The sequence below is a fragment of the Colobus angolensis genome, unplaced genomic scaffold (assembly GCF_000951035.1).
Source record: "Colobus angolensis palliatus isolate OR3802 unplaced genomic scaffold, Cang.pa_1.0 Scaffold85, whole genome shotgun sequence".
Classification (NCBI taxonomy): Eukaryota; Metazoa; Chordata; class Mammalia; order Primates; family Cercopithecidae; genus Colobus; species Colobus angolensis.
The window spans coordinates 2,484,254-2,500,565 of NW_012122376.1; the positions used below are offsets into that span (position 1 = coordinate 2,484,254).

General features: G+C 41.0%; 1 protein-coding gene across 1 annotated transcript in view; it reads left to right on the forward strand.

The window, feature by feature from the left end:
- ADAM12 (ADAM metallopeptidase domain 12) overlaps nucleotides 1-16,312 on the forward strand; it is a 325,280-nt gene that overhangs the window by 48,427 nt on the left and 260,541 nt on the right. Inside the window, exon 3 of the mRNA XM_011930297.1 lies at nucleotides 6,589-6,662. Coding sequence (XP_011785687.1) covers nucleotides 6,589-6,662 — 74 coding nt within the window. The remainder of the gene's footprint in view (nucleotides 1-6,588; nucleotides 6,663-16,312) is intronic.

Genomic DNA, 16,312 nt, shown 5'->3' on the forward strand with positions numbered 1-16,312 from the left:
AGGAAGCTGTTGAACAATGCCATGACTTTTTTTGTCACCTTTGTTGAGGAAAACTTACCTCCAAATTATAATGCTTCTCTTGCTGCAGAACCCTTTCCTTCTCTCCTGTCCAGCATCCCATAGGAAGTGGTTCCTTTCTCTCTGGAATGTCCATCCAGAGACCGCTGTCCAGTCTCTCAGTCTGTAATCCTTTCTTGGCCAGCACCTACCAGCTCCTCTTACCTGCTGGTTACATCCCCTCCAGCCTGTATTCTCCCCTGGCCTTTGGCCACTCTTGGCCTGCACAGTCTCCAGTCTTGGGTCACACCTTTAACCCTACCTACTTTTTCTAGTCTGCCATTGAGCCCCAAATGCTGCAGAAGACAGACAAGTGTGTATGGGTGAATAAGAAATAAAAAAACCCCAATGAAGAGAGTAAGAGAGCATCCTTTCTCCAAGGAGGACAAATCAAAGTGAACAAATAAAATTCGCACCCAGACATACAATGGTCACACTGCCAAACATGGAAGAAAAAAGGTCACAAAAGCAGCTGGAGAGAAGAGATGGGTCACCTGTCCAAGCAGGCTGAGAACTGACTTCTCAGCAACAAGAATGGAAACCAGGTCATCCATGATGGTTCGAGCCTGTAGTCCCAGCTACTTGAGAGGCTGAGGCAGGAGGATTTCTTGAGGATAGGAGTTTGAGCCTGGGTAACATAGTGAGACTTCATTTTTATTAAAAAGAGATAGAAACAGAAGATGGTGGAGCAATCCTAGGGTGCTGAGATAGTGGAGGTGAGAAGACTCACCTTGCCAAACATCAGGACTCAGAGTAAAGCTGTAGTAATTAACACAGGGTGGCATTGGTGCACGGACAGACAATGAGACATATGGCATTAGCTCAGAAATGGATCTCTACATGCTGCTACAGATACAGTGGAAGGATAGGTTTTTTTTGTTGGTTGGTTGGTTGGTTGGTTGGTTGGTTGGTTGGTTGGTCTGAGATGGGGTCTTGCTCTGTCACCCACACTGGAATGCAGTGATGCAATCTCAGCTCACTGCAATCTCTGCCTCCCAGATTCAAGTGATTCTCCTGCCTCAGCCTCCTGAGTAGCTGGGATTGCAGGAGCACACCACCATACCCAGCTAATTTTTGTATTTTTAGTGGAGACAGGGTTTCACCATATTGGCCAGGCTGGTCTCAAAGGCCTGACCTCAGGTGATTCCCCCCTACATCAGCCTCCCAAAGTGTTGGGATTACAGGAATGAGCCACCGTGCCCAGGCAGGAAGGACTTTTAACAAATGGTGCTGGAGCAATTGGTTAATCACATTTTCTCTAAAGTAGAGTTGGACTCCTACTGTGTACTGGACACAAAAATCAAGTCTGGATGGGACTTAAATATGAAAGGCAAAATTATGAAACATTTAGAAGATAGCGCAGTCTGCTTTTTGATCTTGGAGTAGCTCTCAAATGAGGCACAAAGACTTTAAACCATGAAGGATTTTATTAAAATTAAGGCATTCTGTTCATGAGAACACATTCAAGAGGATGAAAAGACAAAACCCAAACTGGGAGAAGATATTTGTCACTCATTGAACAGAGAAAAGCATCTACAGATTCAAAATGACAAGAGAAAGGGAGGAGGAAGAAAGCAGGAAAGAAAATGGTCAGAAAACATGAGCAAGTATTTCACCGGAGAAGAAAATCAAATGTTCCATAAACATAAGCAAAGGTGCTCTGTCTCGCTACTGAGGAGGGAGGTGTAAAGGAAAACCCGGTGAGCTGCAGTTGCACAGTCAGCAGAATGGGGCTGCCTGCCTTTTAAAATTTTTGCCCGATATTCATGAGGCTATGGAATGAGGGAAACATTTATAACCCATTTGTGCTTTGGAAAACAATTTAAAGATCCCTGGTAAAGTCAAACATGTGCAAACTACACCACCCAGAGTTTCCACGTCAGATTAGCCAGGGAAACTCATATCTGTCCAGCAAGGCAGGGGTCCTCAACCTCTATAGCCTAGGAACCCAGCCACACAGCAGGAGGTGAGGTGAGCTGCAGGCTGAGAAGCTACCTATGTATTTACAGCTGCTCCCCACTGCTCGCATCACTGCCTGAGCTCCGCCTCCCATCAAAGATTAGCAGAGGCACTGGGTTCTCATAGGAGCACAAACCCCATTGTGAACTGTGTACGTGAGGGATCTGGGTTGAGGGTTCCTTATGAGAATCTAATGCCTGATGATCTGTCACTGTCTTCCATCTCCCCCACATGGGACCACCTCATTGCAGAAAAAAAATCTCAGGGCTCTCACTGATGCTACATTATGGTGAGTTGTATTTCATTATATATTACAATGTAATGGCAATAGAAATAAAGTACACAGTAAGTAATAATAATGTGTTTGAATCATCCCAAAACCATCCCCCACCCCCAGCCCCAGTTCCCTGGAAAAATTGTCTTCCACAAAACCGGCTCCTGGTGCCAAAAATGTTGGGGACTGCTGTAGTAGGGGACATGTACACAAGAATGTGCATAACAGCGTTGTAAGAGCAAAAAGAGGGGTGGACAGAAAGAACGCCAAAGTCCACCTGTAGGAGAAAGGACTTACACATTGTTTTTACAATAAAATACTATATAGCACTGAAAATAGATGAACTACAGCTATAAACAACCATATGTATAAATCTAACAGATATGAGATTAAGTAAAAGAAACCAGTCCAGTCATAGAAGAATGGATAAAGTATGAGGCCATTTTTATAAGGTTCAAAACTGGGTAAAACTAAACAGTGTATTGCTTAGGAATATGTACATTAGAAATAAAACTGTAGAAGAAATCAAGATAATGATTAATAGAAACTTCAGCATAATGATTACCTCTGGTTGGGAATAAGGGAAATGTAACAATGAATTTAGCATGAGGAGGTGTATGAGATGAATTGCCTCTCCCTTCCCCCCAGCAAATTCCTATATTGATATCCTAATCCCGGTACCTTAGAATGTGACTGTATTTGGAGACAGACCCTTTAAAAAGGCAATTAAAGTAAAATGAAGTCATATGTGTGGCCCCTAATCTGATATGGCTGGTGTCCTTATGAGAAGAGATCAGGACACAGACATACAAAAGGCCATCTGTGGACACAGTAAGAAGGCAACTGTCTCAAAGCCAAGGAAAGAGGCCTCAGAAGAAACCAAACCTGCCAATGCCTTCATCTTGGACATCTAGCTCCATAGCTCTAAGAAGATAAATTTCTGTTGTTTAAGCCACACAGTCTCTGGTATGTGTTATGACAGCCTCACCAAACTAGTACAGGAAGATTCTAATATTATAGAAATAGTCTGCTTTTTCAGTTGGGTAGTAGGTGCCCTGGTGTTTATTTTATTGTTGTTTTCCAAATTGTACTTATACATTTTATATACTCTTGGATGTACTTTCCCAATTAAAAAAAATAGAACAACAATTACTGCCAAAACATTTCTGGCCCATTGATTAGCATTTAATTGATTTATTCAGCAAGTGCATTTCTTTAAGCATTCAATAAAAGACACAGTTCCATTAGGGTAATCAATATATCATTTTTAAGAAAAGGAATGCCATATTTTACCAGTACTACTCCATCATCTCCAATAGGTAACAATCAAAAGAAAATGGAATGAATACATGCTTTTAAGAAGTCTAAGGCAATTAGTGGTCTTAAATTAAAATAGCTGTCTGTTCTCCCTCTCTATTGATTTCTCCTTTACTAGTCATACCTCAACTAATGTACATAAAGATCTTCCCTGAAGGAAAATATATTCTTCTGCAAGATGTTGACATTGGACTCTCATAACACTTCTAGTACTTTATGTGGAATTACTACAAATGTTAATGCTTAAACTACCTCAATTCTTTGGGGGAAAAGGGATGTTGCAAATAAATATATATTTTTTTTTTTTTTTTTTTTTTTTTTGACAGAGTCTCGCTCTGTCGCCCGGGCTGGAGTGCAGTGGCCGGATCTCAGCTCACTGCAAGCTCCGCTTCCCGGGTTTAAGGCATTCTCCTGCCTCAGCCTCCCGAGTAGCTGGGACTACAGGCGCCAGCCACCTCGCCCGGCTAGCTTTTTGTATTTTTTAGTAGAGACGGGGTTTCACCGTGTTAGCCAGGATGGTCTCGATCTCCTGACCTCGTGATCCGCCCGTCTCGGCCTCCCAAAGTGCTGGGATTACAGGCTTGAGCCACCGCGCCCGGCCAATAAATATATTTTTATCCACATATAAAATTGTCTGGATTTCCATTTAAGGTATGTGATCTGTGCCTTGATATCTTAGGCAAACACAATTTGTAACTAAAGTAACTAAGTTATGTATATATACATACATATGAAACATGTAGTTATACACACACATGTATACATACATATGGTGTTTGGGCACATTTGGACAGAATATTGAGAACATATTTTGTTCTAATATTTTGTAAATATAATTAATAATCTTGTTTTTCACACATGTAATTAATGAGTACATATTGCAAACCCTGGAGAGAACATTATAGAAGTGTTCGCGGTTCAGCCCAGGTGTCAGCAAGTATAGATAAATATGCAAGAGTCCCTGTGATGGACTCGAAAGCAAATACCTGTAAGGGCATAAGAACACTTTGACAGCCTACACTACAAAGAAATGGTGTATGTTTCTTGGCATGTAGGATCAAATAGTAAGATTAATTTCCAAATTTGAGTAAACACTCAGAAATGCATACAGTTCTTATAAACACCAGACAATATCAAAATATATAAATTCGGTGTGTTTTTGTAGTCTTTTGCTAGAGTAAATACATCAAAAACAAGGCCTGTGTAAACCCAGAAAACATACGTAAGAATTTCATGTATCTGGAAAATTCACCAATTTAACTCTTAAGTTTAAGTAACTATGTAAAATAGTGTCATCCTTCAGTGACAATTGAGAAAGAACCTCCTTGAAGCTCATAAGAAAAAACCCTTGGCTTTGTACCTATTTTTATCTCCTGAAGGCCCTGAAATTTAAAATAATCTGTTCCTCAGGCAAGCAATTGGATGATGTAAGTTTAGGTCTTTGTCACTGACTTAGAGCTGTCCAATAGAACATTCCATGATGATGGAAATGCTTTTGTATCTGTGCTGTCCTACAGTGGTGGCCGCCTGCCACACTGAGTTATTGATTCTTGAAATGGACCCAGTATGACTGTGAACTGATTTTTAAATTTCATTTCATTTTAATTAACTTACATAGCCATACACAGCTAATGGCTACCATGGGAGACACAGAAAGACTACAAGAAGATATGCAAAGGGCTGCCCTAAAAACAAAGCAAATGATGTTTCAGCCTTTCTGATTCTAACCCAGTTATATGGCCTTAGTTAAGGCATGTTTCGCCTTTTTTCCCAAAACTCACGTGACCTTCAGTTGTTGTGGGTTTTCTTTAAATTCTGTTTCATTTTAACTAACTCTTTTCATGTTGGATATTTGGAACCCACAGACCATTTCATCTTAAAGTATAGTGGCATGTGGTTAACTAAGTCATGGTATAGCTGAAACATTATACATATTGGGAAAAGATCTTTTGAGCTCTGGAGTTATAAGACTGACTTTCAAATATGAAATATTAGAAAACTATGTCTAAACTTCTCATTCTCATAGCTTTTATACAAGCATAGTACTGAAATAACTGACAAAGCAAAGGCAGACAAAGTCAACATAACTGAAGGAAGCACTAATTGAATGTGGCGGTGATCATGTCTCAGCAAGACTGAATCTCCACGTTCCGCACTCATGCGGTGCTGACCAGGAAGAATGAGGTCTCCTTGAGTTTGTGGTGCCTGTCCCGACCCAACTCTCCCTCCACTCTTGTCTTCTTTTTTTTTTTGAGATGAAGTTTCGCTCTTGTTGCCCAGGCTGGAGTGCGGTGGCGCGATCTTGGCTCACTGCAACCTCCACCTCCCAGGTTCAAGCGATTCTCCTGCTTCAACCTCCTGAGTAGCTGGGATTACAGGGGTGTGCCACTGCATCAGGCTAATTTTTTGTATTTTTAGTAGAGATGGGGTTTCACCATATTGGCCATGCTGGTCTTGAACTTGTGACCTCAGGTGATCCACCCCCCCCATCGGCCTCCCAAAGGGCTGGGATTACAGGCTTGTTTTCTTTTTTTGAGACAGAGTCTTACCTGTCACCCAGGCTGGAGTGCAGTAGCATGACCATAGCTCACTGCAGCCCGAACTCCTGGGCTCAAGTGATCCTCTCGCCTCAGCCACCCAAGTAGCTAGGACCACAGGCACAAACTACCACACCTGGCTAATATTCTGATTTTTTTTTTAATTTTTAATTTTTTTTGTAGAGACAGGGTCTTACTATGTTGCCCACCTAGGCTGGTCTCAAACTCCTGGACTCAAGCAATCCTCCAGTGCCTGGCCTTCACTGCTCTTTTTAAGCTGCTAAGAAACCTTAGTTTATACGCTGTGTTGTGATGGCATTTGGCTCTTTCTTAGGTTGACCGCATCATTTATTCTCTCAATTGACTACTCCTGTGGGTCTTATTCAGCTATTTGCAAGTCAAAGCCAAGTGTTTTTCAACTGACTTTTCTTGTTTATCTTTCAGGATCATCCAGAAGTGCTGAATATTCGAATACAACTGGAAAGCAAAGAACTGATCATAAATCTGGAAAGAAATGAGTAAGTTAATTCTTGTTTATTGCTTGATAGGAGAAAGTTAAGACACCATGGACAGAAAAGTGCTCTGTGATTTATGTTGGGGTTTAGAAAACAAGAACGAAATGCATGGATTTGTAATCCAAATTTGGATTTGAGGCGAGAATTAACTTTAAAACAATTATCTAATGGAAAAATAATTTTGTCACTCTGTAAAGGAACTTTATAACTCAACACTATTTTTTCATAGTTCTGATGTTTTATTTTTTTCAGAGCGTGGTTGTTCAAAGATTTAACTTAAGCATCCCTGTACTGTTCAAATAACAGAGTTTCATAATTAATTGACTTTTGACAACTCCTGGATTATATTAGGGGAAACAGCTTCAAACTGATAGAAATTATCTTCTCCCTGAGAAATACCAAGAGTTTATTTTATCTTTCAGTGCTTTTCTCCAGTGGTTTGGACTATTTCTTTCATCTTCTTATTTTTAAAAATTGATCCTTTTATGGAAAAATTATATAAATTTCCAGAAAATGGCATTATAGCTTCTTCTGCGCCACTTGGATACGATTATATATTTTGTGTGCCTTACTAGCAGAAAACCTTGTCTGCCTCCAACCATAAGTAAAACAACTCGTTTTCTTATTCTTTATACCCTGGCTATCCCCACAGATTCCTCAGATTTAAAGGACTCCTTAACATTCTATTTCATTGTACCATAAAAGAAGAGCTCATTAGTTCTTCTAATAAGATAGAAGTCAATTTTCCAAGTTCTGCTTGGTCAAAATAGCAGTTTCTCTCTTCCAAAAGTACTGGTTCCTGTTCCTCACCCATCAGCAGGATGCTGATTTTTTCTGAAACAAGACTAGAGGTCACAGAACCTCACTGGGATGAGTTCTGTCAGGGACGTGGAGTCCCAGAACCTGACTCAATATCGTCCTTTAAATAAGTCAGATCATTTACTTGTGTTGCTGCTTTGATTTGAGCGTTTTAAGCAAGTCAGATGAAAGACATAGTCAATCAACAGCCAGCCCGAATGTTCAGTGTCTAATGCCAAAATATACAAAAATGTATATAAAATCACACTACCTGCTCCCTGGGATCTGCAACCTGCCTCTTTGTATTTTTTTCTTACATGCTTACTGCTCACCATTAAATGGATCAGAAGCTTTGGAAACAAGAAATGAGGTGTTTTTAGCTTTTCTTGTGACTTGATCTTAAAATAGAGGTTCAGGCACATATATTATATAATCAGGAATCTGAAGAGAAAACTGTATATTGCTTTTGATCCATCTCCCTTAGCAAAGTACATATTTTCATACTCTATTTCTTTACATAAGAATATCGAGGGGCACACATTTTTGTACATTTTTAGGTATGGTTTTGAAAATATCTCAGTGGAAGAAGCTAGGCATTCCCTGAAAGATCAAAAGAATATAAGCCTTCTGGTGGTGATGCATTTTCTCAATAGGGTTGTTGTGGTGGGCAGCTGGATTTAGGAGTGTTCTTTATTGCACCTGCTCCCATTGTTAGACTGTTGGAAGAAACGTGGTGCACAGTATGAGGGGAGGCTAATCCTGAACGTTTTATGGAGCATTACGACTGCAGGTAGAGAAGCAAAAATCGACCTCATAAAAACCTTAAGTTATTTTTACTATGAAAATAATATACATACCCAGTGAAGAAAACTGAACATTATAGGCAGGAAAGGAACAAATAACCCTAAATTTTTTTTAAAAAAGTACTTTTACCACCAAACACAATCCTGTTTAAGATTCTGGTGAATAATATAGATGGGTTTTTTTTTTTTCTTATAGTAAGCCTTTGCTTCTTTTTCTTCTTAGTTGATATCATAGTCTACATGCAATTTTGTATCCTACTACTTCATTTAGCTTCATAATGGACATACATTTCCATAGAGAAGTAATTTCTTAGAGCCCATCTGGTTCTCTGAGTTTGTAAAGTGACTTAATAGCCTTATCCATGGTTCCCTCTGAAAATGATTTACCTTCCATTACTGCAGGTACTATAATACATGTTCACTGCTAGGTAGTAGCTAATTTGTGTAAGTATCATTTTAAAAGGTGACTTAATTTGCTGCCTTTCAATTCTGAGTCTTTCACAAGATAATCTCAAAATTATAAAAGTTGAAAACATAAAACTGTCTTTTTAATTTATTCCTCTCTTTGCAACCTCACTGTCAGATTGCATTTTCAAAAATATATAGAAAATGTTTCAGATGCTCCTATGATATTCTATAATTTTAATTGTATTACTTGTACCAATTTTAGAAATTCCATTATATTAAAAGTCACATTTTCATAATAAGAGGGCCCAATATTACTATTTTACCGATGCATTACTAAAAATACTTCAGTGTAACAATTTTTTTTGCAAAAGGTTACATATCTATTCCGAATTAACTATACCTTGGATGCAATGAATACTAAAAAAAAAAAAAAAAAAAAAAAATCAAGTAGGCTGAAATGCTCGTGCACTACTAGCGTGTAAGGCTGTTAGACGCTAAAGGCAATCAATCATTTAGTATATAATAGAATTTTTAATTTGCTTAGCCATTGGCCCAATAGATTCAAGTCAGAGAGTTTTTACAAATGAAACTATAAGAAACCAGAGATAAAAACATAAACAGAGGCCATTTACATGTTTAACAATGAGTACAATAAAGGCCCTGACCAATCAGGATGAACAGCTGACCAATCTGACCAATCAGAAGGCAGGCTGGTCAGTACACTGCTCCAACACCTTCAGCCCCAGAGTCAGCCCTGTGCTGAAAGATGTTTTACCTAAAAGTACATCAATAGGAGACTGATTCAATTATCAGCTATGAAACAGGATACCATACAACAGTTTTAAATGATGAGACTTTTATTATAAAAAAATTTATGATATAATCAATGTAACTAGCATGTTAGAAAATAGTTGTTTCTGCTAGTGTTTATTTTTTAAAAATGAAAATAGTTTACATAGTATTCAATTTTTATTTTAAAATTATACACATGACTGTATCTCTGAGTAGGAAGATTATAGAAGATATTTACTTTATTGTATTAATGTTTCACAAAATAAAATATATTAAAATTAGGAAAAAAAAATTTCTTTTGAAGGAAAAAGAAACTATCTTAAAAACTTAATAATGGTTGAAAAGAAGAATGCTAACATATCTATTATTCCTAAAAAGAAAATGATAAAGATTATTTTGAAAGGCCTCTGGAAGGCCTCTGGTGACTTTTAAAGAGCAAAAAAATATCCACTCATTGAATATTGGGTCTTTAAATATCCAGAAGTTTGCTGTAATTGAAAAACCTGCTTAGAAACCACAACCTAAATTAAAGCGGTCCTATTCCCCTAAATCTGTAGCTAATGCTGAGACTCATCTAATTAACCCTACTCAAAATGCTTCTGTGGTAAACCGATTCTTCATGGCACAGGGCTGAATTTTTATTAAATAGTTTTTCAGGGAATCTCTTTTATTTGCCTTCTAACATCCCTAATTTATGAAAAGACTGGATACTGTTCACTTAAAATCTGTATTTGTATAGCTGTAATTGAATGTTTAAAGAAACACAAAGCTTCCCCTGAGAAGCATTTTTCACAATATTGCTGTCTGCCTATGGACCTGCAGAAACCAGGTTGATAACTTTCCTAACTCTGCTGGATCCCCATGGACTCTCAGGCCATCCCTTACACAGGTATTCTGTGAAACTATATCTTTGATCAAAATGTTTTATTGGACAGGCTGGCCAGCTTCAACATCAGTTTTTCCAGTTTAGGATAATGAAGAGTGATGACAGTAGATCACGTTCCCTGCATCTCTCAATCCCAGCATGCCTTCAAACTCTGTTCCCATCACTGATTGAAGGCAATTGCCATGGGAAGTCCATAGCCCTCTGAATTTATGTTTGGGGTACCTCTGGGATAGAATAACTTCAGCACTGACTTATTTTGTCTAAAACAATTCCAGACATCTCTTACGGGACAACTTTAATTAGTATTCACTCTAAAACAATAACAGAAAGGGCATTTTAAAATGGCCAAACATGGGTATAAATATTTGGAAAGGCATTTCTCTTAGATCATCTCTCAGAATACCATGGTACAGAATGGAGAAATGTAACCAGTGTGGAGATGGCATTAGATGGTTTAGTTGGCTGAATCACCATACAGAGGATATTAGGCCATTGTTCCCATTGACCCAACCTGTGTTGAAGAGGGGGACTGAGGTTGCTGCCGATGGCCTTAGGGTTGTGTGCATGGCCTTGTCCTGGCCCACAGTTTCATGGGCCATCGCGATGAAGACATACAAGGTGCTCTGATCACATTTCCTGGCAATACAGAGCTGGGGGACATAACTCTGCTTGGCATGGCAAAATCTGGATTATGAGGATTTCAGCAGTTTGGATCAATGGGCCAAAACTAACAAGATGAGATTTAATGGGGATAAATGTAAAATCCTACACTTGGGTTAATAAAAAAATAAACGTTGCAAGTTTAGAAGGAAATTTGTTAGTAGTTCTCGTGAATGAGACCTGCATACTCAAAAGAAGCCCCTGAGGCAACGTGGCTGCTAAAAAGGTGACTGCTGCCTGAGCGTGTGGGGGTATACATGATGGGTCCCAGACAGGGGAGGTCATCCCTCTGCTACACAGGGTGGGGCACAGTCAAAACCCTGCATCCTTCACTGCTCCAAGCCTGACATCAGAGAGCCACCTGCTGCTTTGTTCTCATTTCCACCATTGGGTGTTCCTTTCCTTTCCTCCTCCACCAACCATGACATCTTTACAGTGAGGGGTAGGGTCTTAATATCCTCCCTGACCACCTCCCACACAGCGTGACTCATCGTAGGCACTCGATAAGCACTCCTCAAATGAGTGGAGAGCCTGGGCAACCTGGACCAAGCCGGAAGTGAGTTCCCAGGAGGTCGAAGGTCACCTGGGTGGGGTGAGAAACAATTCAAGGAGAAAAGCTTCCAGAAAGGAATACATGATTTGGAGTTAGGAGCCCAGGCTTTGAAAGCAGCATTGCTCCCAACAGCAAGCTGCTGATGTTCTCTCTACTTCCTTCATGGCCTCAAGCGATCTCCCCACCTTGGTCTCCTTGTCTGCAAAATGGAATAAGCATCTGTGTCCAGTCAGCGCGGGAAGATTAGAGCTCATGTTAATTTTGATGATCAGGTTTGAATGACTCAATAACATTTCTCTGTGGATCCAGCAATCTTAATTATTTTACCTAATTATATTATGTTTTGTTTCAGAGTTTCTAAATTAATGGAAATCAGGTTATGCCTACTCTTTACCTCTAAGTCTTGGTGATGGCCAAACATCTCAATGCTCACAAGACCTGGAACAGATGCGCCGGGCTGGTCCTTTGGGATCCAGCTGCTGTAGGGTTCTTACCTTTACAATCTTGACATGCCCAGGGATTGGACTTTTAAAATCTTTGAGTGTAGAGTGCAATTCCTTCTTTTTTCCTTCTCTTGTGGAAGAAGCCTAGACTGTTTCCCCCCTCCCTGCCCACCACCTTTTTTTTAAAAAAAAAAAAAAAGTTAAACTTATTTTCACTGTCCAAGCATCAGTCAATATACTGGGCAGACCAGCGGAAGCCCTTGCCACAGCCCTGTTGTTGTACACACGGAACATGAACAATTCCTTGGAGAAAGCATTTGGCTCCTTCTGGGTCACAGTTCCCTTTCCTGTGGTCTGTTCATAAAGACCAAATGGTGGACAGAGTTTTTCTTCACTGATTGTGCCTGTTCTGTCCAGTTTCTGTTAAGGACTGGCACATTAGATATTATTTCATCAGTCATTAAAGCATTGAGCTCCACTTTGGATTCCAGGATCTGAGGACAATCTGCACAGCCCCCGAGAAAGGCAATCCCATTTATTGCTAGGAGATCACTGTTCAAACCCAGTGTGCTTGCTGACACCCCAGAAGATGAAAAGTTGTAAAAGTCATGCCAGCAGTTGTCAGGTCTGCTGATGTCAGAGGTCGTGTTGGAGCCTGTTGGCTCAGTCCACCATCTCTGAGCATGTGAGGAAGAAGTTTCATCCACATTGTCCCAACCCAAGAGAACAAGTTTTCTAGATTTCTTGTAGAGTCCTAGGAACTGGAGCACACTGTGGAAGCCGTTGTAGATCCACTCACAGATGAAAGACCTTGTTAATGCTGACCATGGCCTGAGGGGTTCCTTTGGAGGCAGCTTGTGGCCTGGGCCCTCCCTCAGAGAACACAGACCAACAGCACCCGGACCAGCAGTGACTTGCTGAGTGGACATCACACCCCTTCCCTGAAGCCTGTCCTTAGGAATGGGGAGTTCTAAACTGCCTCGTGGTTCTAATTAGTGATTAAACAAATGTTGATGGAACCGTATCTCAGAAATTATAGTCTCATGTTTCCAGCTCTCAGCTTCCCTTCTACTATTCACAGATCTTTATTGGAATCTTTATTACTATCTTATAAGTATCCTTACTAAACATTAATAATTAATAAAGCTGATTAAGACAATGTACTTGCTCATGTCCCCCAAGATCAAAAGTTGTAAAAGTCATATCAACAGTTGTTAGCTCTTCTGATGTCAGAGGTCATGTTGGAAAGTGTTGGCCTAATCTGCCATCTTTAATGATTATCATCTGCCATATTAATTATCTTTAATAATCTTTGTTGATGTGTTAAATCACTTACTCTTTCACTTCTTCACCTGGTCATTTATTCACAAATATCACAAATATGTGTTTAATACCAGACAGTGTAATTGACCCTGGAGGGAGAGTAGTGAATAAGATAAACTTCTTGTCTTCTTAGAATTTAGTCAAGGAGCCCAACACTAAGCAGATCATTACAGAAACAGTAACTGGGTGACTGCAGTGCTCAGTGCTCGGGAGGGGAAGGTATGGGGCCAGCACCTGGTCTGGGGAGGGAAGATGTAGAATGAAGCAGCTTTTAAGCTGTGCACACACAGGGAAGAGCCCAGTCAAGGAGGACAGGAGGTAGAGAGAGAAAGAAGAGCAGAAGTAAACATCCAGCTTCTCAGATTCTAGAAGATCTTTGTACTGTTGACCAAGAAAGAGAGAGACAGAGGAAGCCAGGCCATACAGGGGTTTGTGTGCCCTGATAAGGATCTTGACTTTATTCCTAAGTACAGTGGCACACCATGGAAGAAAAGGCCTGTAGGCAGAACAACGACATGATAAGATTCTGCTTTTCATTTGTTTGAGACAGGGTCTCACTCTGTCGCCTAGGCTGGAGTGCAGTGGTGCAATCATGGCTCACTGCAGCCTCAACTGCTCTGGTCTCAGGTGATCCTCCCACCTCAGCCTCCCTAGTAGTTGGGACTACAGGAATACACTGCAATATCCAGCTAATTTTTCTATTTTTTGTAGAGACTGGGTTTCACCATGTTGCCCAGACCAGTCTTGAGCTCCTGACCTCAAGCAGTATGCCCACCTCAGCCTCCCAAAGGCATGAGCTACTGCTCCCCACCAAAAATGCAGTCTTTTAAAGACCGTCTGGCTGCCTGTGAAAACTAGCTGGGAGGGTAGAGTGGGTGTGGTTCAGAGCTGCATATTGCTGCTGTCCAGGGAGAGCTGATGATGGCTTGAGCCAAGAGAGTATCGGTGGGAAGGAGTAAGTAGTTAAGAAATGTTAATTAGGCAGAATGGACAGAATCTGATGGATGATGGAATATGTGGGATTTGGAAAGGAAGACATACAATTCTTACCTGAGATGCTAGGAGAACAGTGATGCCTTTGTTCAGAATAGAGAATCCTGGAAAAGGACCAAGAACTTGCCCTTTGAGCAGTGACCAGAGACACAAAGATGTGGGTCATAGTAAGCATGGTCCTGAGAGTCTGGGAGGGGCTGAATATTGGGTTTCACAGAATTCAGTCTGGAGGTGACCTGTGAAGGGCCCTTGTAGAACTGGGCATGGCATTTTTGAAGGGGGAGTGTTCATGGATGTTTGCAGCTGACCAGTGGCTGGCAGCTATGAGCTGGAGATCAGGAGCCGGCAGTGGGTAGAACATGGAGAGGCATCAGCTGTGGCCCTGACAGTATCCGAATAGCTGTCACAACCCAAGGCAATGTCAATGCTCCACTGAATTCTAAGCTGGAGCCTAGTGGGTGAGCCTCTGGCCTCTAGGCTCATTCCCAGGCCATATTCCATATCCTTCCTATAGTCTGTCTCCATGCAGTGGGTGTTCCCCACACATGGACTCCTGCCCTCCTTGAAGTCTAGAGCATTGCTTCAAGACCATCAGCATCAGGACCACATGGAGAGCTTGTTAAAAAGGGCAATGCCTGGCCCCACTGCTATTGAACCAGAATCCCCAGCTATAGGACCTGAGGGTCTATATTTTTAACACATTCTGCTAGGAGTTATATTCACGCTTTACTTGGAGAGCCACTAGCCACATGTGGCTATTTAAATTAAGTTTAATTTAAATAAAATTAAAATTTTAGTTCCTTGGTCAAACTAGCCACAGTTCAAGTGTTCAGTAGCCACGTGCGGCTAGATGGATGTTTCCATCATCACAGAAAGTTCTGTTGGACAGCATCGGGGCCAGCAGGGAAATTCCAGCCCATTGAATCCTTCTGTGAGACTTTGGGGTATCTGTCATAGCTGATGCATCGCCCACAGGAATATTCTTTCCTACAGGGAGTGACCACACCTCTTCAGCTTGCCTAATACCTGCAGCGTAAAAAGGCCCATCCCCTGCCTTGGAGAATCAGGTGCTACTAGAGGGGTCATCTCTGCCCACTTTGATGAAAGGGTGATGGTGCAGTTGCAAATTCTCTAAGCATGACTATAGACTCAGGAATTGACTCAAGCTACGCGCACTTCAGCAGTCTGACTAGACCAAACTCCTTCAGATTTAAGTTAAAATCTCTCAGCCTTAACATTTAAGATCTTTTTAATTGAGCTAAATTTTGTTTCCTGAGTAAGAGCTAAATTCCCTTGAGCTTCTCCCCTCATTTTATTCTTTGAAGTTGTACAGACGCTGAAAAAGGTCAGAACACCATTTTTAGAGCTTTTTGTTCCTCAACCCGAGTTAACTTGAAAGTGCCTAAACTGGTTAAGATCAACCTTTTTAAAACAGGCCCCTCTGGGTTGTCATTTGAGAGCGTGGTGTCCTTGAGTGAACTCTTCGAAGTTGGTAGAATGAGAAAGGGCATTTGAGATGGAGGTGGAGTTCCGCATTTCATTACATCCCTGCGCTCCTTCCCTTCTGACGCTGCAGACTCAGAGTTTTCTGATGAAAATCTGCTGTGGCCTTAAGCTCCTTTCCCCAACTCTGCATCCCAAAAGGACAGTAATGGCTGTCCTGGCTCTTCCCAGGAGGTCTCTGGCATTGGAGAGACCGATGCCATCTTAGTGGCTGTCATTGCATCTTCCCTCTCCTGGTGCGGCCAGGATGGTTACGTGCAGATACTGTGCAGTCTGGGGTCGTTATGGCCCATCTCTTCTGGACTTTTTCTAGTTGTTGTGTCCTCAAAAGAAAGACCACGATGCTTTCATTGATTGCTTACGACAATAAAACTAACTCTCTGGAAAGCCTGAAAGTTTCGTTATAGGCGTTTGAACCAGAGCAACTCCATCTTGAATAGGAGCTGGGTAAAATGAGGCTGAAACCTACTGGGCTGCCTTCCTAGACAGTG